The sequence below is a fragment of the Thalassophryne amazonica genome, chromosome 18 (genome assembly GCF_902500255.1).
Source record: "Thalassophryne amazonica chromosome 18, fThaAma1.1, whole genome shotgun sequence".
Taxonomy (NCBI): Eukaryota; Metazoa; Chordata; class Actinopteri; order Batrachoidiformes; family Batrachoididae; genus Thalassophryne; species Thalassophryne amazonica.
The window spans coordinates 29,697,138-29,720,882 of record NC_047120.1 but is presented as its reverse complement, the minus strand read 5'-3'; the positions used below and the strand labels follow the sequence as shown (position 1 = coordinate 29,720,882).

The following is a 23,745-nucleotide window of genomic DNA, read 5'->3' as shown; positions in this document are numbered from 1 at the left end:
CAAAAGTCCTGATAAATCCTCCTGAAGCTTGCTTAGAAATTCAAGATGGCCTTCATAGGTGATTTGCAAGCTTTAGCTAGTATAGCGTTATATAGCATGAAAATAGCTAAATTTCAGTGCTTTTGAGCTACCTCTAAAAATTAATTTATGCAAACAAAATTTTCACAGCATGTTTTCTCATCTGTTGGAACCTATTCAGGGGGCCAAAGTATTAAATTTAAAAATGTTGCAAAATAAGGACCACCCTAGTTCAAGGTCTGTGTGTGCACTAGCATGTATGAGGGGCAATTGAGACATTTTAAGCCTGACCCAGAAAAACTAGGGCATGGTTCTCCATCTTTTACATTCTAAGAAACCAATATTTGATGGCTTTGCGTCACTCTCCAAACACAGGGGTGTGTCCAGGTCAGACTCATTCTCTCAGCTGACACTGACAGGGTGAACACAGCGTGTTAAATTAAAACAAAGAACAATGAATAATACTAATAAAACAATGATCAGCGTGTCATGAGAGCCCGGCCACACATGTGCATTGCTGTAACATGTTGAGAGTTGATGGTCTTCATGGCAGATATGTGTTATCCAGCTGTGATTTGCACCAGACAGGTGGGCATGTTGGCGACGAGCCACGAGCAGCTCAGCTCTGCGTCTTCGCTACTCACAGCTGGAGAACACATATCATGTCATGTAGACCATCACCTCACAACACTCCACTGGGATGCACACGTGTCGCCATGCTTTCCTGAGGTGGTAAGAAATAAAAACACATAAATCCTTTAGCAGCACCTCACTGCGCACTGTAAATTAAGGAACTCTGTAAAATGAGAGACAGTTGCGAAGTTGGCTTTCTGAATGAACATGAATGTCACTTGATTATTACTTTTTTATGTACAGGGTGACAGCCTGGTGCTGTTTCAAGTTTGTTTTTATTTTGTTTTAAATATGTTTTATTTTTATTGTACAACATATTTTTGTGAATAAAGAATTACAAACAAACAAACTGCAGACGTCATCAGGCATCAATTACACATCATAAGAATAATATGAAGCTCTTTATTAATTCCGAAGGGAAATGTTTTGCCAGAGTGCCAAAACAGTAACAGTATTTTTTTTTTTTTTTTACAGTGAGAACAAAATCATTACCAGTAACATGATTATCTTACATTTACATTTGTTCTTATAATGTTCTGTGCTCTCATGAATTTGTCCTTACACATTTTCATTGATTTATGTATATTTGCATATCTAATTGATTCCGTTGCTGTGTGAGTGCGATATGGTATCACACCTCTAATGTGCTTGCACTGTGTTCATTCACACCTGTCCGATTGTGTATCCCTCCCAACAGCGGCTGGAATATTTGCCGGTTCGCCAATTTGTTTTTGTTTTTGGGTTTTGTTTTGTTTTTTTGTTTTTTTGCCCTTTTGTGGCCGGTTTCTGCTTCTTTCGCCCAACTTTGTGTTATGTGTGAAGGGGGCCTAAGTGTGGAGGCTCTCAGATGGGTTTAGTAGGCAAGGCTAAAGTGGATTCTATTGACTCAGGTAGCCTACACATTTGTATTGTTCAAAAAGACATGCAGTTGTGTATAACATGACACGTACCTGTTGTACAGCTTTGGAGGTTGGCAGCACATGTTCATGTACAGCCTCCATTCCCCATCTTATTCCTCTCTCGTGACTACATCTCATCACGGGTGTGTCTTACTGGAAACAATCAAATCTTGTGAGGCTGATCTTTAGTTAATTTATTTGTCCTGCCAGCAGGGAGTAGGCTGATGTACTGAACTCTGCAATGAACGAGTTTCAGCTGTGTGTCAAAACAAGGTACTGCTGGGAGTGACTTCACTGTGAGTCAGGCCTCCCACCTTCCCTCAGTCTGCATTATAGCCTCTTCTTACCAACTCTAAGCGCTCATACACGACAAAATCCCATCTGCTGTGAACGTGATTTATGAGCATGGCTACTAAAGAGTTAACCTGAAATAACAAATGCATCGTTATGATAAACAAAGTAGTACTCACACCCTGAGGTGGCATAATGCAGTAATCTGGGCATAAGTTATTAATCTTCCCTGTTCTGTGTTTGAAAACGTAAGCACTTTTCTCTCTCGTTTCTTTCTGCAGGAACTTCCAAAACAAAAAAATCTATTCATATCCCTGATATCAATGTATCACAGTCATGATCTCATCAAAGATACATGAGTTGGTCGCATTAGGACGGAGCACTAAATCCAGCACCGCTCTTTCCCCCTAGTCACTCCCCATGCACTAAAATTTCATATTTCATGAAATGGACTGTCCTGTCATTGCACCTTTTTACCTTGATGAAATGGATCATTCTCTTTCGGTACACCTCTGATGCCAGAGATGGAAAACGTCCAAATGGGCTGATTTGCATAAACTCGTTGAATGGTTTTCTCATTTTCTCTAGGGTTTGGGTTCTGATGGATAATTTCATTCCAGACTGAGTTCTCATCTGTTTTCTGCTCTGTTCCTTTGTTAGTAACAAAATTTATGCCAAAGATTCAGTTTGACAAAAATCTGAGTTTTGTTTCTTTGATTTTCATTACAATCCTGTCTAAGTCGGTTTCATCACAACTAATGATGTGAACCTGAAGACACAGAGAATGGGCTGGGTAAAGCTGAGATCAGGGTCTGTATTTATAATACACTTAGGAATACTCTATAGTCCTGCTTTGCCAAAATTAGATATTTATCACCTGTCTCCTATGTATATCCAGGAAAGTGTAGGAGTAACCTTTAAGTGCAGCTCTCAAGCATTTATTTTTTACATCTGTAGCCGCCACAAGCAACAGATTGGCTTTACGTGATCAATCATGCAGGCCAACCAGAGACAAGAATTTCGGTCTTCTGCCCCACTGTTGATGTTTGTACTAATAATTTGCCCTAACAAGTTCTTTGGAACAGGTATTTCAGCAAAACTAATTGTTGACCTTCTCCAGCAGCATTTGTCCTGGATGACTGCTGATATCCAGGCTTTTAGTGACGGTCTGGACTCGATCATCATGTTTATCTGTATGCAGTGAAAGTGCATACATTTCTCTGAAATGAGGTTCCTGTCTCTGGGACCTCAATTTTTAAGCTCATGAAGCACTTGGCAAAAGTTTATGGAGTGATGAGGTCCATTGTAGGAGAACAAAGGTCCAGGTCTTGAGAATCCTGTTGTTTCATGGCTTTTAGTATGATTGTTTGGATGATCCTTGATCCTGTAATGACTTTGTGCCACCTGAGCAGTTACTTAGAGAGATGTTCCCTCACTTGGATAGGGAGCGAGGGAACATCAGCTACCACATTGCGGATATGTGCCACATGTCTGGGCATGATTCATCCTGCGGGTGCCTCAGTGTTGAGGATCCCACTATCTGAAAAAGACACCCACAGTTAGAACAAGAGGTCCAGTTGCCTCAACTAAACTTTAAGAGGATTCTGATCTTTGCCTGGATGGCTGAGAACTGAGAGAGTTACTCCAAAGTCTAATCACCTCCAGAATATTTGTCCTGGTAATTATTCCCAACAAGTTTGAAGGAAATCCAGCCACCTGTTTTTGATTTATTGTGTCCACAGACACACCAGTGAAAACAATACCCTGCTTGCCGCTTCGCCAACCCACAGAGTAAAACAAAAAAACAATAAAACAAATAAAAAGCCACAAATATTGTTATCAGTTACTTGTGTCGCTGTCGTCACACCATGTCAGTAGAAAAGCAAATACATGATTGAAGTACCGTAGCTAAAATATGAACCCAGTCTGTCAAGCGCTTGATTTTATCGGGATGATTCTTTCTTCACCAGACGTGTGAAGGTGGGTGGAACATCTTATATTGACTGACTCAGTCTGTGGGAAGCTTTTTGTGAAACTGTCTTTATTTATCCAGAAGGACATTTTAAGCTTATGAATATGAAAACACATAATGTGCAACAGTGCATCCCAAACCAGAAGATTTGGATTTGCAATACACTGTAAGAACTTACAGTGAACAGCATATTTTCCTGACACGTTTTGTAGAATATAGGAGAAGTCAGCCCGATGCAACCCTAACCCAACCCTACCCCCTAAAGCCTCGGTCCCACCGAATAATGAAGGCTGAAGGAGCCACGCATGGGTGTGGGGTGATTATTTGAAGAATGACCCACGTTTTGATCTAGCATGTATCCACTATGAAGGTGCCACTATGTGCCTCTCTGTACCCTGCATGTGCCGCGTAGCAGCCTCTAGTGAGCCACGACCGACCTGTCATTACAGCCTCGAATGGCTCGCATCAGCCACACTAATCCACGTAGTGCCATGATAACGGCATGTTGGCGCACGTTTAGGCATGAGTTTGGTCCAAACCTCCAGCCCTCCCACACCTGGTCCCTTCAAAGTGTGGGTTTTCAATTCACAGATTCACAGCAGCATTTAAAGATGTCCCTTCTTTTTTTTAAAAGGCATTCCAAAAATAGACACTCCAGCACAGTTGCGCAGTTGTGCGCTGTGCGCCAGGCTGCTGTCCACCTGTAATGCATCAGACCAGCTACACCTGAACCACGGGTTCCTGGAGAGCCGCCTCTGTGCTTCTCGCTGGCTCCGCGACTCTCTGGCTTTTCTTCTGCGCTTTAAACACACAAAACTTTGTTTGTCCGTTTATTTCTGCAAAATCGCTTTTTTGCACGCGCGCTGCTGTTGTCCTTTCATGGACAGCCGCCTCTGTGCTCTTTAAGTGGCTTCCTTTCCATCCGTGGCTTGCTGGCTTTATTTTTTCCTTGGCTTTAAACACAATCATTTTTACAACATAAATCCACTTTTAACTTTGTGTTCCTCCGTTTATTTCTGCAAAAGTGCTCTTTTGCGTGCGGTGCCATTCTGCATACAGAATGAGGTGGCCGTTTTATTATATATACCTGTGGATCATTTTCAAAAAAAAAAAAAAATATATATATATATATATATTACACGAGGTCTGTCCATAAAGTATCGTACATTTTTATTTTTTTTTTTTTAACTATATGGATTTGATTCATATGTTTTCACGTCAGACAAGCTTGAACCCTTGTGCGCATGCGTGAGTTTTTCCACGCCTGTCGGTGACGTCATTCGCTTGTGAGCACGCCTTGTGGAAGGAGTGGTCCCGCCCCGTCGTCGGATTTTCATTGTCTGGAAATGGCGGAATGATTTGGGTTTTTTTTCCATCAGAATTTTTTCAGAAGCTGTTAGAGACTGGCACCTGGAAACTAATCGAAAAATGTATCTGGCTTTCGGTGAAAATTTTACGGGCTTCACAGAGAATAAGGTCTGTTGGTACAGCTTTAAGGACCCCTTTAAGGACGCTCGGCGCACCGCGCTCCGAGCTGCGACGACACGGCACAAGCCACCGGACCATTTCTGAGCTGATGGCTCTGTGGATACGACACTGTCGTGTGCTCTTTCTCTGGTTATCACAAGAGCTGGACATCAGCCATTTTCCAGCAGATTTCACTTTTAACAAGAGATTTTGTCATGGAAAGCCACGCGGAGGCTTCGCGTGTCACGACCGATTTGCTTTGGAAGCGAGACAAAGGAACACCTCCGTTTCGGCATGTCAGAGGACAAGTTTGGACATGTCTATCTCGGCTTTCAATACTTACCAGTCCAGTAAGTGTCAGTGAAATTGTGGAGAGCTGGACAGTGATCCGGATTGGCTGAAATCTCTGATTGCTCTTGTTGTAGCATAATATTTTTTGGTTTACCACACAAAAGGATGAGATGTCTGCAGATTAAAAAGTCAAAAATACAGCGACTCAAGTTTTGACTGGCACCAGAGTTTAATCGTATTACCCCAGTTGTAACTTCTCTCCGGTAGCTGTCTGATAAGACGTTCCTTTATTTGTCCCGTATGAGTAGTTACAGTGTCATAGCATCAGTGGTAATAGTAATTGTGGAACAGTAGCACAGAGTAAAATATTCAAAGAGAAACAGGAAAAATACATCGTTCTAAGAAATAAAGACTGAAAAATAGCGAAAACATTTCATACATTGCAAGCAGAATATAAATATGTGCATACAGTCAAGCATATTTAAAAAAAGGTAGTGCGCAATTTGTTGACCTGGGATATACATAAGTAAATATATACACTTAAATGAAGCAGTACAGATTGTACAAACTAACAGCAGCAGGAAGGAATGACCTGTGATACCTATTCGAATGACATTTGAATTGAATCAGTCTGTCGCTGAAGGAGCTGCCCAATGCTGTGAAGGTGTCCTGTAATGGGTGAGACTGGTTCTCCAGTTCATCTGACGATGGATTTATGTTTTGTTATGAGATCTTCAATGATTAACGTGCACGCATTCTGCTTTGTGTACACCTGATCCTGTGAGATCTCAAAAGTGAAACACTTGGCTGGGAAACCATTTGGAAACATCAGGGGTTGTGTGTGTTTCTCCGTGTCCAACTGGAGTTGCATCTGGAAAAGCATTTGATGTAAAATGTGCCAAATTCCGATGCAGATCTGCACTGGATTCACTGGGGCTATTCTGGAGAGCAGCATCCCCATCATACTCTGTGGTTGCATAGTATCTTTTGTGGTTGAGATGGGTCAGCCATATGTGCCAGAATGCACCCAACAATCGCAGCTGCAGCCTGCTGGTTGTGTCAAAGGTTAGGAAAAAAAAATCAGCGGAATTTTTCAGCCCACACTAGTAATAATTTACCAACTGAAATTTATGAGGTTGTGTTTAATGCGCCTCCCTAGGGAGGTGTTCAAGGCACGTCCATCTGGGAGGAGACCCCGAGGAAGACCCAGGACTAGGTATAGAGACTATAACTCCACACTGGCCTGGGAACGTCTTGGTATCACCCAGTCATAGGTGGTTAATGTGGCCCAGGAAAAGGAAGTTTGGGGTCCCCTGCTGGAGCTGTTGCCCCTGCGACCCAATCCTGGATAAGTGGTTGAAGATGGTTGAATGAATGAATGAATGTCTAATGTAATTCGAGCAATGATGCAAATTTTCATTTCTAATTGAACTAGTTCACAATAGAAAAAAGAAGGTATTAAAGTAGACCTGCATTGAAATAAATGTGGTCAGATTTCAGAAAGAAATAGCTGATATGTATTTATAAGACCCTTGTGAATGCAGTAAAGTAAATCTGTAAGCCCAAATTTATAATTCAGCGGAGAAATCTTCGTTTAAAAATGACAAATTTGCAGCTAAAATTTAGCCCTCCGTGAAAACAGTTTGTACATCCGGATCATTTCCATGACGTTGGGGACAAGACAACGCGCTCGCGCCTTCAGTCCGATCCCGCATTTAAATTGATTTTATCTGTTAGTAATGTTACTGTTATACACGTCCTGGTTTCAACATCCAAAATTAAGCTGCAATGAATGTGAGATACAGCTCTGCATGCTCAGATCAGCGGCGGCATCGACAGCAGGTGCCGTTCTTCCCCAACGACTCGCTCTCACTGCCTCCAATGCGCTTACCGAGTGCATACGCTCGTTAAATGCCGCCGCGGGCCACTCACTGCTGTGCAGCCGCAGACACGGCTCTGTCTACTGAATGGAGGTGCAGCCAACTTGGCACAAGTCCAGAGACTACGCCCGCTGTTTTAATGCAAAGCGGCTGGTGACACCTGTTGCTCGCAAGGACAGACTTCTTGCGGCAAAATCCGCAGCGCCGCACGCCTCGGTAATCGGAGTCGCAGAGCTCCGTGGCCGCTGAGAGAGGTTTATATCTTTTTAATGACTTGGATTCTTTCCGGGTCTCGCCTCCGTACCCCGTGACGGTAACACCGGAAGCGAAAGACAGTAGATTTTCAATGCGACACCACTCAATCAAATGGGCGTATGAAAAAGTCCCCAAAAATAATTTTCAAGCACAAATAAAAGAAATGTGTACTCACCAAGCGTACCGCAAGACAATATGAAGTTTTAAAAAAAGTAGATCCTTCCGTATAAGACAAGAAAAAGGTGCAGATGCAAACTGACTTAAATCCACAAATTACAGTTGGTGCGCGCAATGCATGCTGGGATAGGGTCTTCTCCCTGACGTCTCAGCAGCGTCCCGGATGTGATGACAGTTTTGCGGAGGGCTAAATTTTAGCTGTAAATTTCTCATTTTTAAATGAAGATTTCTCCGTTGAATGACACATCTGGGCTTGCAGATTTACTTTACTACATTCAGAAGGATCTTATGTGTAATTATAAGTCATTTTTTGGTCCAAAGATCTGACTGCATTTATTTCAATGCAGGTCTACTTTAAAAAGATTATCATGGTTGTATTATTGAAAGACTGTATTTTCCAGAGTTTAAGTTGCACCTTTTAAAAAAAGGCCTGTTGAATAGTAAAAACCCATATATAAGTCGCACTGGAGTATAAATCACGCATACTTTACATATTATCGACTCTTTAATTTGTGATTTTTGTGCATTATTGTAGTGTAGTTTTTATTATTTCCAGTTACTCTTTCATTAGTCGAGATTGTGTTTTGATTCTTAGGAAAGCCCTATATGAATTGTTATAATTATCATTAATAAAGACTGTGCACTTTTTCTGTATAAAAGCTGACCTGCAGTATAAGTTGTAAGACCTCCCAAGCTCATTAAAAAAAATAAATAAATAAAAATGCAACTTATATACGGTTCTATAAGTAAAGTTGTAATACAAGACCAGGAAAGGATTCTCTTGAGATGCTGAGCATGCAAAATCAGCCACTGGAGGTTATTCACTTTGAAGGAGGCTGGACAGCAGAATGTAGTGCAGATGCTCTACATTTAGAGGTAACGTGGGGGAGAAAAACTGACATTTCCTTGATTTCCAGAACAGGGTGGCAGAGGTCTGTTATTCAGACCTCATCTGAGTCAACCTTTCTAACTCAAGAGCTGTTTTCACTCCAAACTAGACATTTCCTCCCCACCCTCTCACATCCAGGCCTGGGTCAGTAAACACAGACCTAATGTACTTTTTTTTTTACTCTTATCTGCCGTTTGAGACGTGGTCTGTCAACTTGGGTGCTCAAGAATTGTGGGTACCCATGTTAGTAGACTGTCTTTTTCTTAATTTTTAATTGATTATGGGATTGTTGACTGAGAGTAACCAGGTTGTTTTTATCTGTTGATCCCACTCTACCTGTCCTGAGTGTCAAACCCTGAAGTATTTTTGTTTTTAAATTTTTTTTTTTTTAGGTTAATTGCTACTACCACGGTGAAGTGGAGAGTCATGCCAACTCTGATGTCAGCCTCAGCACCTGTGCTGGGATTAAGTAAGTCTTTCAGACATTCACTCTCTTTTTTTTTTATTATTTTCTAATAATATTTATTTCTGCACATACTTGCTGAGCTGATCTGACCCTCCTTACCTGATGGTGTGTTTCCAAAGATTAGGGATGATATGAATTTAAATCACACAGAAGTCACACAGAACCATTGCGGTGCAGTATTATATTATATATAATACTGGTGACTGCCGGCGTGCTTGCGGTGTGTGCCTGCTGCATGTGTGTAACATTCAGTGGCGTTTAACGTAATGTGTAAAACCTGGCCATTGTCTGCTGCTTGCTGGCCAGTGTTGTCATGGATTTGGAGTTTCTGAACAACCTGGTCCTTTTCAGCCCGTCACACAGATGCCGTTTGCGTGACATGGAAGGGGCTATCGCGTGACAAGTGAAGTTGAGTGGTGGGTGTTTTGAACTCGACAGTGTGGCGAATGCTTGTAACCATGTGGCATTATCTGTGTGAGAGGGGCTTAAGGGATCATGAAACTGTTGTTAGGTTTGAAAACAATTCAGAAAACTACTGTAAATTCCAATTGACTCTATTTTAGGGCCCTGTCCCACTGGGGAGAGGATTAATTGCGCATGAATTGAGTATACAAATTGCAGGCATTCGTTGTCATCCGCAACAAAAATGGCCAAAAATGACAAATGTCCCAGTATGAATTACGGATATATTAATGATATATAGCAAATATATGATGAACAATCACGGTTATATAACGCATGTAGTGAGGAAACTGATCCGACACATTGAGATTATCACGACAGTATTACGGGTGTATTATGAATGCGTGCACGGCATATGCATTGCGGTCATAAAAGAAGCTCACTTGGGCCTTTCAGCATCACTCTTCACACCAACAATACAGCCTCTGGAGCAGTTGCTGGACTTCGACAAGGTGATCACAGAGTCAGTGTTCATTTTGTCATGCGAGGGTTAACTGTTCATGAGTTTGGGGAGCGGGGGGGGGGGGGGGGGGGCACTCGGGGTGTGAGACGGTGTTTTTTTTTTTTTTTTTTTTTCCCCAGAGTGTCACAGAAAACACGTCAGCGTGAGTTGTGGCTACACAGCAGCTTTTCCTTTTGTTGGTGTTAAATTGGATTGGATTGCACCTGGATTGCAGCAGCTACGTCTTTGTGGATCAACACAGCCGGACCGGCACTGACTGGCAGCTATGTCTCTTTCTGCCACACTTTGGGTTTACGTGACGTGTTTGTTATGCATTCAGATTGTCCGCAAATCAGCTGCAAAGCAGATGTAATAAAAACGCTTTATTTGTGGCCAATTTGTATGCATTCGTTACAACATATTTTAGTTTGTGATGTGGACGTGATGGGCACGATATATATCTGTTTTACACACTGTCCCGGTCCGCTGCCAAGCCGCAAATCCCCGTCAGTTGCGGATATCAGCGGTTAACGGCAGATATACAGCGCATAGAGTGAGTATGTATTGTGTATGAATTGAGTATATATGGAGTATGTAAGGCAGATGTCATCCGCATTCAGATTTTTGAACAGCTCAAAAATCCTGGCTGCAGACATGCATGCCTCTGCGCATGATCACGGGCATGTTCGGATGACGGCCGACTCATGCAGGCATGTTACACGGATATTGCAGATGTTTGGCGAATATGGGCCAATTTTGTGCGCAATCCATACGCAAATCCTCCTAAACGCCAGTGGGACAGGGCCCTTAGTATTTATGTAGGGAGGTGATGGTTTAGTAGTTAACCATCAGAGCCCTAATGACACCATCCTATACCTTCTTTTAATAAATTTCAAAATTCAAATTTATTAATTTATATAGCCCCAATTCGCGATGAGGTCGCCTCAAGGTGCTTCACACAACATAATAAAAACAGAAAAAAACTGAATTAAAAATTTAAAAAGACAAAACCATAAAAGAATACAAGATTAAAAACAGCCATAGAGAGAATGGGACGAATCTTCGCTATATTTCACAAATGGAAGAAAGCAGTCCTCGTAATGTCTCTAATGTGGAGGTCAAAAGACAACATAGGATCAGAAATTACCCCAGTATTCCTCACTTTATTTGTATGATGTATAACACACGGACCTAAGCTAGGCGCCAGCTTATCAAATTGATGCCGATACCTCAGTGAACCGAGAACCATAACTTCAGTCTTATCAGAATTTAAAAGTAGGAAGTTACTGGACATCCAACTTCTCACTGATGCAAGGCAATCTTCCAAAGATTTTATGTGAATGAGATTACCAGCAGTTATCAGCATGAACAATTGGGTGTCATTTCTGTCATCCGAGTGACAGAAACTGCAGTCATCACATCGGGACTGCAAGTCCCAGAAGCTGCAGATAGATAATAATAGATAATAGATAGAAAATAGAAAGATAATATTTTTAGGCAGTGCTCTAGACAGATGTCTGTCTCACATTAAAAAACTGAGATTGTTCTGAACATTTTGATATGCAACACATGGGCGTAATATTACAAGAAAGTACCTTAAATGGGGAATTTATTAAGGTATGGTAAAATCAAGAAAACACCCGTAGGACTCTAATGGTTAAGACCAGAGGGTCCGTGGTTCAATTCCCCGTCAGACTGGTGGGTGGTTGAGTGCCTTTGCACTGACATTGGTGTGTGGGTGGGTCAATGTGAGGCAGCATTGTAAAGTACATTGGATAAATGTGCTACATTTATATATTTTAACATCAAAATCTAATATTGGAAAAACACTGATTCAGAATCAACATCAGGATTCAAATCAACACTAGATTTTAATCAGTTCTTTCACTTGATACTATTGATCATCCCAAATTATGTAGAGATTCTCTGAAACATGTTTGAGTAATCCTGCTGACCAACATTAACTTTCTTGGCAGAGATTTTCAAAGAAAGTTACTGGTAATTGATGGTTTAGTGGCCTAGGAAACACAGAGTGGGACTAATATTTCATTGATATAGTTACTTATACGTGTAGGATTCCTTAAAGAGATATGATGCAGTATTCCTTGTAATAAGCTTCACAAGCACAGGATTATTGGAGGGAATCAACCAGTGAGTGACTCAGTGGTGCCACAAAATTTTTGTAAGTACAGTAACACCATAAAAAGTACTATATATTCACATATGAAATTTTGGGTTCTGATATATACATATGTGAAGCCTATTGTTTTGGGTCATGTTGACATCTTTTATCCAGAATTTTTTTCCACCTGGTTTGTTCCGAAAAGAAACAGTATTTTAACATTTCTGATTTTGGGTTCCACCCCAAAAGTGAAGTTTCTGAACCATTTACAACAAAAAGCCGTCATTCCCAAACTGGTTAATAACATTCCATGTCAGCTGTGGTACACTGAAAGCACTGTATATGCCAAACCTGTATGTGGCGCTGTAGCGCCTCCACGAAAATTAGAGTAGAAGACAATACAGCGTTCTGTAGCAAATAGCAGAAGCGGGATACTGAGTAAAATAAAGCTTTTTAAGAGAAAGAGGGTCCGTGCTGATACTCTGAAATAGACTTACTGTGTATTTAAATCGAAGCAGTGCGTTTGTGTGTTTTTAAAAGCGTCGCCACTGTGTTGCTCTCAGCCTCACAGACCTAAATAATGGACTCACGCTAACCTAAATCTAAAGCTACAGTCCTCCATTCATGCACTGAATAAATATAAAGTATTATGATCTGATCCGTTATGTCGTTTCACTCTGATTCATCTGACGATAAAACGTCCTAGTTTTGGAAGGCGACGCCTGGGCAATACTTTAATTCCTTATCCTGGAAATTACAGAAGAAACGCAGTATTTTTAAAGAAGTCCCTTGTTGCAGTGCTTCATTCAGACATCCATCGACTTGAAAATAAATTCCTGAAGAAGTGTGTTTCTAAAGAAGTCCCTTCACGTTTGTCTGCTGCTGGTGCATTTCTCGGCATGAAACACTGGACGTGGCGTTTTGTCCTGCCAACAACAACCAAAATAAGGGAATGACAGGAACTGAACTTCACCAGGTCATTATAAATGGAAACCTTCTCAAGAACAAAAAAAAAAACAAATTAACCATTATTTTAAAGTAATAATTCTGTTCCGGAACATACAAAAAAATAATGTTTTTGGTTTTGCTTTCGTTTCATGAACTGGTTCAAAGCCTTGCTTTGAATGTGCAGGTTAGTGATGGCCTCTAAGGCCACTGTTTCTTGTTGTTGTTCTGAAATATATTTGTTGTATAATATGACCTTTGAGTTTTAAATGTTGAAGTTGGCTACTTGTATGGTTTTCATTACTGCAGCGACATTTTGTAAAATAAATACTCTGGAACAAATAAACTATCTGGAACTGAAGTAAGCATTATCTAGTTGCATCGTAAAATGCCACAACCCCAGTGCTCCTAAAGCTGAGGAGTACAGGGTGCCCTACAGAGTGTTTGACCTCTTGTGAAGTGTTGTATATAATTTACTTCCTCTAAAGGCCTCTGTAAATGGTTTAAATAAACACGGTCTGAGAAGGAGCATTAAAACTCATGCAAGCTGTCACAACAGGTCATAGCAAGGCACCCCAAGAAAAAATGGTCCAATCTACTGTGAGAAAGTAGAGAAGCCGTTATCTTAAGATAAAGGCTGGTGACGGCATGTTCGTGCAGTGTTTTTTTTTCTTTTTCTCCATTGTCCGAGATGAAACACTGCATGTTGTGTTGAAAAGCAGTGAAGTTGACATAATATAAGACTTTGGATGAGTGTCGAGTTTGTTGGCTGTAAAATCCCTTGGACATGTCAAACAGGAGTAATGGCTGCAGTAATATCACTGGACACCATCAGGAATGTTTTTACAACACAGCCAACCTTCCACACCCGCTGTAGATTGATCCGCCTAGACGTGAAGCCCTTGTTCCTGACGTCGATTTTTGTAGCATTTATTTATTTATTTCAGTTTTCTTGCAACCTGCCTGCCGAAATGCGGATGCACAGAACATTCTCGACAAGAACTCCACAATGTTTGGCCTGCTCACAGGAATAAATTCCTTTTGGTTTGGCTTGGCAACATGAGTGTCTTTTGGGGGGGGGGGGGGGATTCAGATGAGTTCATGCGGTTGTGCAAGGTTTGTGAGAATCATGTAATTTAGCCAGGTTCAGTGCACCGAGTTGTCAGTTTAAATCAAGAGGTAGTAAGAAAAGCACAAAGCGGAAACAGGAGCCACATCAGCTGAAGATTTATTCACATCCGCATGAAGAGTCCATGTGATGAACACCATTATTTCACCATGTGACCTCAACCTCATGATCAGTCATGCTTTTTTTGTGGTTATATTACAATGTCACATGAATATTTGGAGCACCACTATCAATCATATCTGTAGTCTTTGCTTTGCAGTAGAAGAAGATGGGTTTTGGAAATGTGTAACTTTATTAAGATTTAAAAATAGATCCAAAACTCAGCACTTTCTTAGTCCTTTGATAGCTGTTTTCATGCACTTCTTCTCTGCAGGGGCTTTATATCTCTTGAAGGCAGATCTTACATGCTGGAACCATCTACTGATCACAGTGATGGGACTCACTGGATCTACACAGTTGACCACCTCAGTTTTGTTCCAGGCACGTGTGGCCATAATATCAACTTTTCTTATGCCACTGAACGCAGCACAAACGAAGCGGACACCAGTGCATTCAGGACATTCAGTGCAAGGGTAAGAGGTCAATTGCACAATACTTTAAATTGCTTGCAGGCCATGCCACTGCTTCCAGTATCCCACTTTTAGCTGTAGGTTTTCATAAAACACAGACATTTAAACATTTAAAACATTTAATAAAATGTTTGTGAGTGCAATATTTTTTCTAAACATGCACAGTTGTAACAAACTTAGGCTATAGTACGTGACATAACCCAACAGTAAGGACCCTACTTATTTTGGTTTCAAAGGTAAAAGTCCCTGGAATTGTCTTTTTAACCCCAAATTCTGGTGTGTGCAGTAACCACTGCACAAAATACCCAATTGTTACCTCTGTCAAGGAGAATATATTTTGATTGTTTTTGTCTGTTTTAAATTTATCATTCAGCAGGTTATTTCAAAAAGACAGGAATGAATTTCAGTGACATTTAATGGAGATGTAGGACTTTGGTTAAGTAAGTAAGTAACATCTGTTCAAGGGACATACTGTGCCTTTAATTGATGAGCTTTGATCTTCACTCTTTAATCTTTATTTCTTTGATCCTGATTGGTATCTTTGATCCTGGTTACTCATCTTTGATCCAGACCTTTAAAGTGGAACAGAAATGCTCACGGATTATTTATAGCATGAATAAACACAAAAAGTGTGGTTTTTTGATAGTTGAAGAAACACTAAAGACCATAAAACATCTAGAGAAAACCTTGTTTTAGTTGTGGTCTGAGAGGCTTTGACATCGACCGGCTGCCGCCATTTATGCATGTCAGGCGAGTGACATCACTGGTTGTGGGGAAGATGAGCCTCGTTCTGAGATTCCCTGCCAGAGGGACCAATAAAGAGGTTATATACGACTACTAGAGTTCGCACTCCCAATGCTGCCCACTAAACGCGAACGTCCCTTCATGGACAGCGACATGATGCCTCCTAACCAGGCAAAATATTCACGAAGTTCCCGGAAGTTAATGTATTTTCAATGGGGATTCACGACTGAACACACTCAGAAAAACACTGGCAAAATACGTGTTAAAATGCCATTCTGGTCAGATCAGAGATCCAAGGTAAAATCAGGATCAAAGAATCGAGATCAAACAGTAAAGATCAAACCTCATGGAGTCAATTTATTTTTCTCTCAAAACTCTACTCACACTGCCCCATAATAACAACATGAAAAAGGTTTTTTATTTAATTTTCGCAAATTCATTAAAAAACTAAGATCATGTCTACATAAGTATTCACACCCTTTGTTCAAACTTTGTTGATGCACCTTTGGCAGAAATTACAGACACAGGTCTTCTTGAATATGATGGCACAAGTTTGGTGCACCTGTCTTTGGGCAGTTTTGCCCATTTCTCTTTCCAGCACCTCTCAAGCTCCATCAGGTTGGATGGGGAGTGTTGGTGCACAGCCATTTTCAGTTTTCTCCAGAGATGTTCAATTAGATTCAGGTCTGGGCTCTGACTAGGCCACTCAAAGACATTCACAAAGTTGTCCTGAAGCCATTCCTTTGATATCTTGGCTGTGTGTTTAGGGTCATTGTGCTGCTGAAAGATGAACCGTCGCCCCAATTTTAGGTCAAGAGCGCTCTGGAGCAGGTTTTCATCCAGGATGTCTCTGTACATTGCTGCATTTATCTTTCCCTCAATCCTGACTAGTCTCCCAGTTCCTGATGCTGAAAAACATCCCCACAGCATGATGCTGCCACCACCATGCTTCACTGTAGGGATGGTGCCTGGTTTCCTCCAAACATGACACCTAGTATTCAGTCTTTGTCTCATCAGACCAAAGAATTTTGTTTGTCATGGTCTGAGAGTGTGCTTCAGTCCACGTGCCTTTTACTAAGGAGTGGCTTCTGTCTGACCACTCTACCATACAGACCTCATTGGTGGATTGTTGCAGAGATGGTTGTCCTTCTGGAAGGTACTCCTCTCTCCAAAGAGGAATGCTGACAGAGCAACAATTAGGTTCTTGCTCACCTCCCTGACTAAAGCCCTTCTCCCTGATTGCTCAATTTATACAGGCGTCCTGCTCTAGGAAGAGTCCTGGTGGATTCAAACTTCTTCCATTTACAGTTGATGGAGGCCACTGTGCTCATTGGGACCTTCAAAGCAGCAGGAATCTTTCTGTACCATTCCACATATTTGTGCTTCGAGACAATCCTCGGAGGTCTGCAGACAATTCCTTTGATTTCATGCTTGGTTTGTGCTCTGACATGCACTGTCAACTGTGAGACCTTATATGTAGACAGATGTGTGCCTTTCCAAATCTTGTCCAACCTGTATTTACCCCAGGTGGACTCCAATTAAGTTGTAGAAACATCTCAAAGATGATCAGTGGTAACACGATGCACATGAGCTCAATTTTGAGCTTCATGGCAAAGGCTGCGGATACTTATGTACATGTGATTTCAATTTCAATTTATTAATTTATATAGCGCCAACTCACGACAAAGTCGCCCCAAGGCGCTTCACATAATTCACAACACAAATTAAAAGCAAGAAAAGCACAGTAAAAAGATAAAACACAGTAATTTCTTAGTTGTTGTTGCTTTTTAGTTTTAATAAATTTGCAAAAAATTCAAACTTTTTCTCATTGTCATTATGGGGTACTGTGTGTAGAATTTTTAGGAAAAAATAAATTTCATCCATTTTGGAATAAAACTGTAACATAAAATGTGGAAAAAGTGAAGCGCTGCAAATACTTTCTGGATGCACAGTATACTGCAGTATATTTCACCTATGGGCAAAAAAATTTGCAATATCAATTTTTTTCCAATATTGTGCAGCCATAATGTAAACCACCAGACCCTGCTGCAGGCTCAAATTGATGAAAGTGTGCTGAGGTAGAGGAAGGGGTGGAAGTAAAGAGTGAAAGATGAGATGGTGTGATTCTGTTACATTCTTTCTCTTGTTCAAACAATCTTATCTGCTGCTGTTTGAGCAGGCAGTTCCATTAAGCATTGCCAATAAATATGTGTATCTATCGTGTAGGTTTGATGATGGTAATGTAAATGGAATTCATGAATTAATTGGCTGGAATGATTCCATTCCAACGAGATTCCATTCTGATTGTATCTCTTCTTGTAAATGTAGCTAGTGAGGCCTGCATCAGGAGCGAGAAGGGACAGACCAAGTCTTGAACACCAAGTGAAGAACTTAACTTTATTTTGTGCCACATATCCTGGAAATGCTTTGAGTTACCATTCTAATGACACTGCGCAATGACAGAAAATGCATTATGAACCACAAACCAAATCCAAACGTTCTCTGGCCACTTTTTCACTTTACTTATGGTAGCCTGGGTTTGGACACCCACTGGGCAGCTTTAAAGTATTGCTCATCTGAACCCTCTCTATAGGGATCGTTGGCATTTGCAGATATTGGTAAGTGACCTGATGTATTGTTCAATTATTGGCACATTTCCTTCCATCTGTTCTGGCATATCCCTTAATGATGAAGTGGATGATACTGTACATGGCTCCAGAAAGTGCATCGCCTATTCAGTGACATTTACTCTGAAGGCGAAGTTGTCATTTTCAGGACCAGATTTAAACAGGTTGCTTTGCAGAAATCGCATCCCGTCCAACATCCTGCACTCAGCCTCTTGTTCCGTTATGATAAATCATAAGGACTCATCATCCCAGAGCAACTCTGTCCTCTGAGGGGAGGGCCTTTACAGATGATCACTGTCGATAAGTTGAAAACAACCTCTGTCTGACTGGTGAGAAACGGCAGGAGTGCACGAACATGGCTGATCGATAAGGTCAGCACTAAAACAGACACGGAGATACGGTGGACAACATGAAACAAATGTTTGATGACTCAGTCGGAGATAAGCAGGAGAATTCATAAAAGTAGTTTTATTTGTATTGTTTAATCATCGTTTTATGTCTTTGGCTAAACCTCGAGTTCAAACTCTCAAATCACATAAGTATTCATACGAGTCAGTGTGGTCGACTTGAAGGTACTCCATCGAGAAAGACTGTTGTTATTAACTTTAATTATGGTCAGCAAGCAGGGTATGAGGTCTGTGTGTGTGTGTGTGTGTGTGTGTGTGTGTGTGTGTGTGTGTGTGTGTGTGTGTGTGTGTGTGTGTGTGTGTGTGTGTGTGTGTGTGTGTGTGTGTGTGTGTGTGTGTGTGTGTGTGAGAGAGAGAGAAGAGTTACTCCAAAAAAATGTGTCAATAATCATGAAACTTGGTGGAACAGAAACTCTGGAAGAGGAAGAAATAATCACATTTTGATGATCGGTTGCCAGATGTGAATTTGTTGTAATAATTTTTTTTTTCATAAAACTTTAAAGTCGACAGCCATCAAACGTTTTGGAACGATCAGTCTTGCCAATATAAGGAATACATGAGGTGTCATTGTTATTTGGGATCCAGATGTGGACTCTTGATGGGTTTTTTTTTTTAACTTTCTTTTACATACTGAGATGTGGGATTTTTCAAAATTTATTTCTTCACACTGACAGGATCCAGATGTGGATGCTGGGTAATTTTTCCTCTTTTATTTTATTTTTTTTACATGAAATGTGGTATTTCTCAACATTTGGAGAATGTTCTGGAAATATTTTCCACAGATCTCCTTGAAACCTGTTAGATCGGTCACTCTTATCAAGATGAAGAACTCAGCATTTTGATGTCTACCATGATCTTGGTCTGGATTCTTTGATGATTTTGTCTGTCTTTTATTATAAGAAGGCACCTCGTGGCTGAGCATCCCACCCCAGGAATAACTGAAATTTTCATGTGTAAATCATAATCTTAAAGAGGACGCACACACGTGCACAGAGAGAGCATAATGCTACATGTGGCAAAGTTCATTGGATGGGTAAACCTCGTACGTCGTTATGTATAGACAGTTTGAAAATCAATCAGCCAAAGGTTATGAACATTGTTCAGAGTATTGTCAATTTTACAATGGAGTATTTTAGAGTCCACAATGTTAGAAGTGGTTTTGTTGTAAAAATCCTGACTTATAGAACAAAAGATCATAGGATGAAAAAGAAGAAGAGGAGGAGCCTTTATTGTCATTGTATATGTATGTACGAGGGTAGGCTGAAAAGTTCTAAGGCTCACCAAGAAGGAGAAATGCCATTTCAATAAAACTTAGCATGCATTAAGTTTAACTCTTCTGATGACTAACTGTGTTATTTTCTTCCAGGTTGTGAGGTAGTTTGTGGTTCATAGCCAAGTTTGAAAGTTCGTGGTAGAGGGAAACTGCAAAAATGGACAAAATCTGGCATCGCGGTGTGATTAAGTACCTGCATAAGAAGGGCTTAAAGCCCAAGGACATTCATGTGGATATGGTTGCTACATTAGGGGATGAAGCTCCCTCCATATCTACAGTGCAGAAGTGGGCAGCTGAATTTAAGAGGGGCAGAGAGAGCCTTGAAGACGACCCAAGGTCTGGGCGGCCTGCAACAGCCACATTACAGCCCAGAAAAACATTGACCTTGTTCATGAAATGGTGATGGACGACAGACGATCAACGATTAATCAGCTAGCAGATGCTGTGGGAATATCCCGTGAGAGAATCGAACACATTCTGCATGAAGAACTTGGAATGTCAAAGGTGTCAGCTCGGTGGGTGCCACGTCTTCTGACGCCTGATCAGAAACGCACCAGGCTAGTCATGTCGAAGGCAAACTTGGCGCAATTTGAAGAGGATCCAGCCAATTACATGGAACGTTTTCTTACCCAGGATGAGTGTTGGGTTCACCACTTTGAACCAGAGACAAAAAAACAATCAATGCAGTGGAAACACCCAAGGTCACCACCTCCAAAGAAGGCCAAGGTCGTTTCGAAGAAGGTCATGGTTTCAGTTTTCTGGGATGCCAAGGGCATTGTGTTCGTGGACTGTCTTGAAAAGGGACAAACCATAAATGGACAGTACTATTCTAACCTACTGAGACAGTTATGCGAGGCTATCAAAAAGAAGCAACCAGGAAAGCTGACTAAAGGGGTGCTGTTCCATCAAGACAATGCCCCAGCTCACAAGTCAACAGTGGCCATGGCCACTATCCACAAGTGTGGATTCGAACTGGGAGATCACCCACCATACTCTCCTGACTTGGCACCCTCGGACTTTCATCTGTTCCCAAACCTGAAAAAAAACTTGGCTGGGAAGCACTATCGGAGCAATGATGAGGTGATGGCTGCCGTTGAGGACTATTTTGACTCTCAAGATGAAAGCTTCAATGCCAAGGGAATCGAAGCACTCAATCACCGCTGGAAGAAGTGTGTGGAGTTACAGGGAGACTATGTAGAAAAATAACCCTGAATTTGTTCAGTTCGACAACTGCATCATAGTCAGCCTTAGAACTTTTCAGCCTACCCTTGTGTATATATATATATATATATATATATATATATATATATATATATATATGTAATACGAAATTTGTCCTCTGCATTTAACCCATCCTAATTACGGTTAGACACAATCCAACCACTTAGGAGCAGTAAGCAGCCACAGTCTGGTGCCTGGGAACCAACTCCGGATGTAGAGACCTTGGTCAGGGACAGAGAAAGGAGAAGACCCTAAATAAGCATGTTTTTTTGATTTTTGTTTTTCCAAACATGGTATATGAGCTGGGTTTTTTCCTGCAGCTGCCTCATTAAAATTTCAATCAGCTGATGTCAACACTGAGATTTACCTGAAGTAAAGGTTTGAGCAAAAATATTTTAATGATATTTGCCCGGTCAAGCACAAATAAGTCATAGTCTCCTTCATTTTTCAAAGACATTTTTGTTGTTTTGCAGTTTGAACTTTATCGCAAGCGCGTGCGCACATTTATTTGATACACAGTGGCAGAATGTCTACCAGTACATTCCAGGGAGTTGTAAATTACAGCAGTCTTCCTCTTCTTATTATTATTTTGACTGCTCCAGTTAGGGGTCGCCACAGCAGTTCCATTGTTTCCATCTCAGCCTGTCCTCTGTATCTTCCTCTGTCACACTAACCACCTGCATGTCCTCCCTCAGCACATCCATAAACCTCCTCTTTGGCCTCCCTCTTCTCCTCCTGCCTAATGGCTCCATCCTCAGCATCCTTCTCCCTATATACCCTGGGTCCCTTCTCTGCACATGTCCAAACCATCTCAGTCTCACCTTTCTGACTTTGTCTCCAAATCGTCCCACCTGAGCTGTCCCTCTGATATGTTTATTCCTAATCCTGTCCATTCTCGTCACTCCCATAGAGAATCGTAACATGTTCAGCTCTGCGCGTGTGCGCGCGCACACGCACACACACAAAACAGTCTTCCTCCTTCAGTTTCCACCATCTAATCCTTTGTTGAGCTCTCACGCTCTTCTTCTTCTTTACTGCTAAAGTCATCCTACAAACCACCATCCTATGCTGTCTAACTACACTCTCTCCTGCCACCACCTTACAGTCTCCAATTTCTTTTAGCTTGGATCTCCTACAAAGAATGTAGTCCACCTGTGTGCACCTTCCTCCACTGTTATATGTTACCCTGTGCTCCTCCCTTTTCCTAAAGTAGGTATTCACCACAGCCATTTCCATCCTTTTTACAAAATCAACTACTATCTGCCCTTCAACATTCCTGTCCTTGATACCATATCTGTTCATTACTTCCTCATCACCTCTGTTCTGTTCAACAAAATGCCCACTAAAGTCCACTCCTACCACCACTCTTTCAAGCTTGGGCACACTCTCCACCACCTCATCTAACTTACTCCAGAAATATTCTTTCTCCTTCATCTTGCAACCTACCTGTGGGGCATATGCACTGATGATATTCATCATCACCCCTTCAATTTCCAACTTTACACTCATCACCCTGTCAGACACTCGCTTAACCTCCAACACACTGTTAATATGCTTTTCCTTTATAATGACCCCAACACTATTTCTCTTGCTATCCTCACCATGATACAACAACTTGAACCCACTGACTATGCTCCTGCTCTTACTTCCCTTCCACTTGGTGTCTTACACACACAATATATCTACCTTTCTCCTCTCCATCATGTCAGCCAGCTCCCTAACTTTACCAATCAATACTGCCAACATTCAAAGTCCTGACTCTCATTTCCATCCTTCTAATTTTCCTCTTCTCCCACTGTCTGTGGACACATTCTCCTTTTTTCTTCTTCACCCAGCAGTAGTCCAATTTCCACCAGCACCCTGTTGGGCAATAGCACCAGTGGCAGGCCTTGATCGATCCAGTATGGAAATTCAATTCTTAGTCTGCATGGTTGGATTAGCTTGGCTTGTTTTACGCCAGATATCCCTTCCTGATGCGAGCCTCCTCATTTATCCAGGCTTGGGACCGGCACTCAGAGTGTATATTGGCTGCACACCCCATGTGGGTGAGTTCTGTAAATTAAAACAGTGCTAATTCTTATGCAGAGTACAAGGATTCCTCAGCAATAGTGGAGGTATTTGCTGTCTGAGTGCTTTTCTTGTTCACTCATAGTCGCAGAGTTTCTCTGGTGTTTAATTTATAGCACATTTTTGATTCTTGTTGATGATTATAGAGCTGGATTACAGACCAGATATTGTATTTAGTGTGCAGAGGGCTGCAGGGTGTGTTAACACAGTATGCAGAGGGTTGCAGTTAACACACCCTGACAACAGCACTGTGCAGAAAAGTACCCACATGGCATGAATAGAGAGAAGCAAGATGACAAAAGGAGCAGACTGGCTCATTTTGGTGATTTATGTGCATGTGAACAATGTGGTTTAATTCTCCGGCATATGAGAAATGTTTTATGTCTTGTAATATGTTTTATCTCTTCACATTGTCTCCTTTCATTAATTTTAATAATGCCTCCACCTCTGCCAACAGAGTAAGAGATGCCAGCAGTGAACATAGTATATATTGGGAAAG

General features: G+C 41.3%; 1 protein-coding gene across 1 annotated transcript in view; it reads left to right on the top strand.

Annotated features, from left to right (window-relative positions):
• The window catches only part of LOC117531405 (disintegrin and metalloproteinase domain-containing protein 12-like), a 258,211-nt gene that overhangs the window by 162,748 nt on the left and 71,718 nt on the right, over positions 1-23,745 (top strand). Inside the window, exons 5-6 of the mRNA XM_034194499.1 lie at positions 9,165-9,241; positions 14,712-14,910. Coding sequence (XP_034050390.1) covers positions 9,165-9,241; positions 14,712-14,910 — 276 coding nt within the window. The remainder of the gene's footprint in view (positions 1-9,164; positions 9,242-14,711; positions 14,911-23,745) is intronic.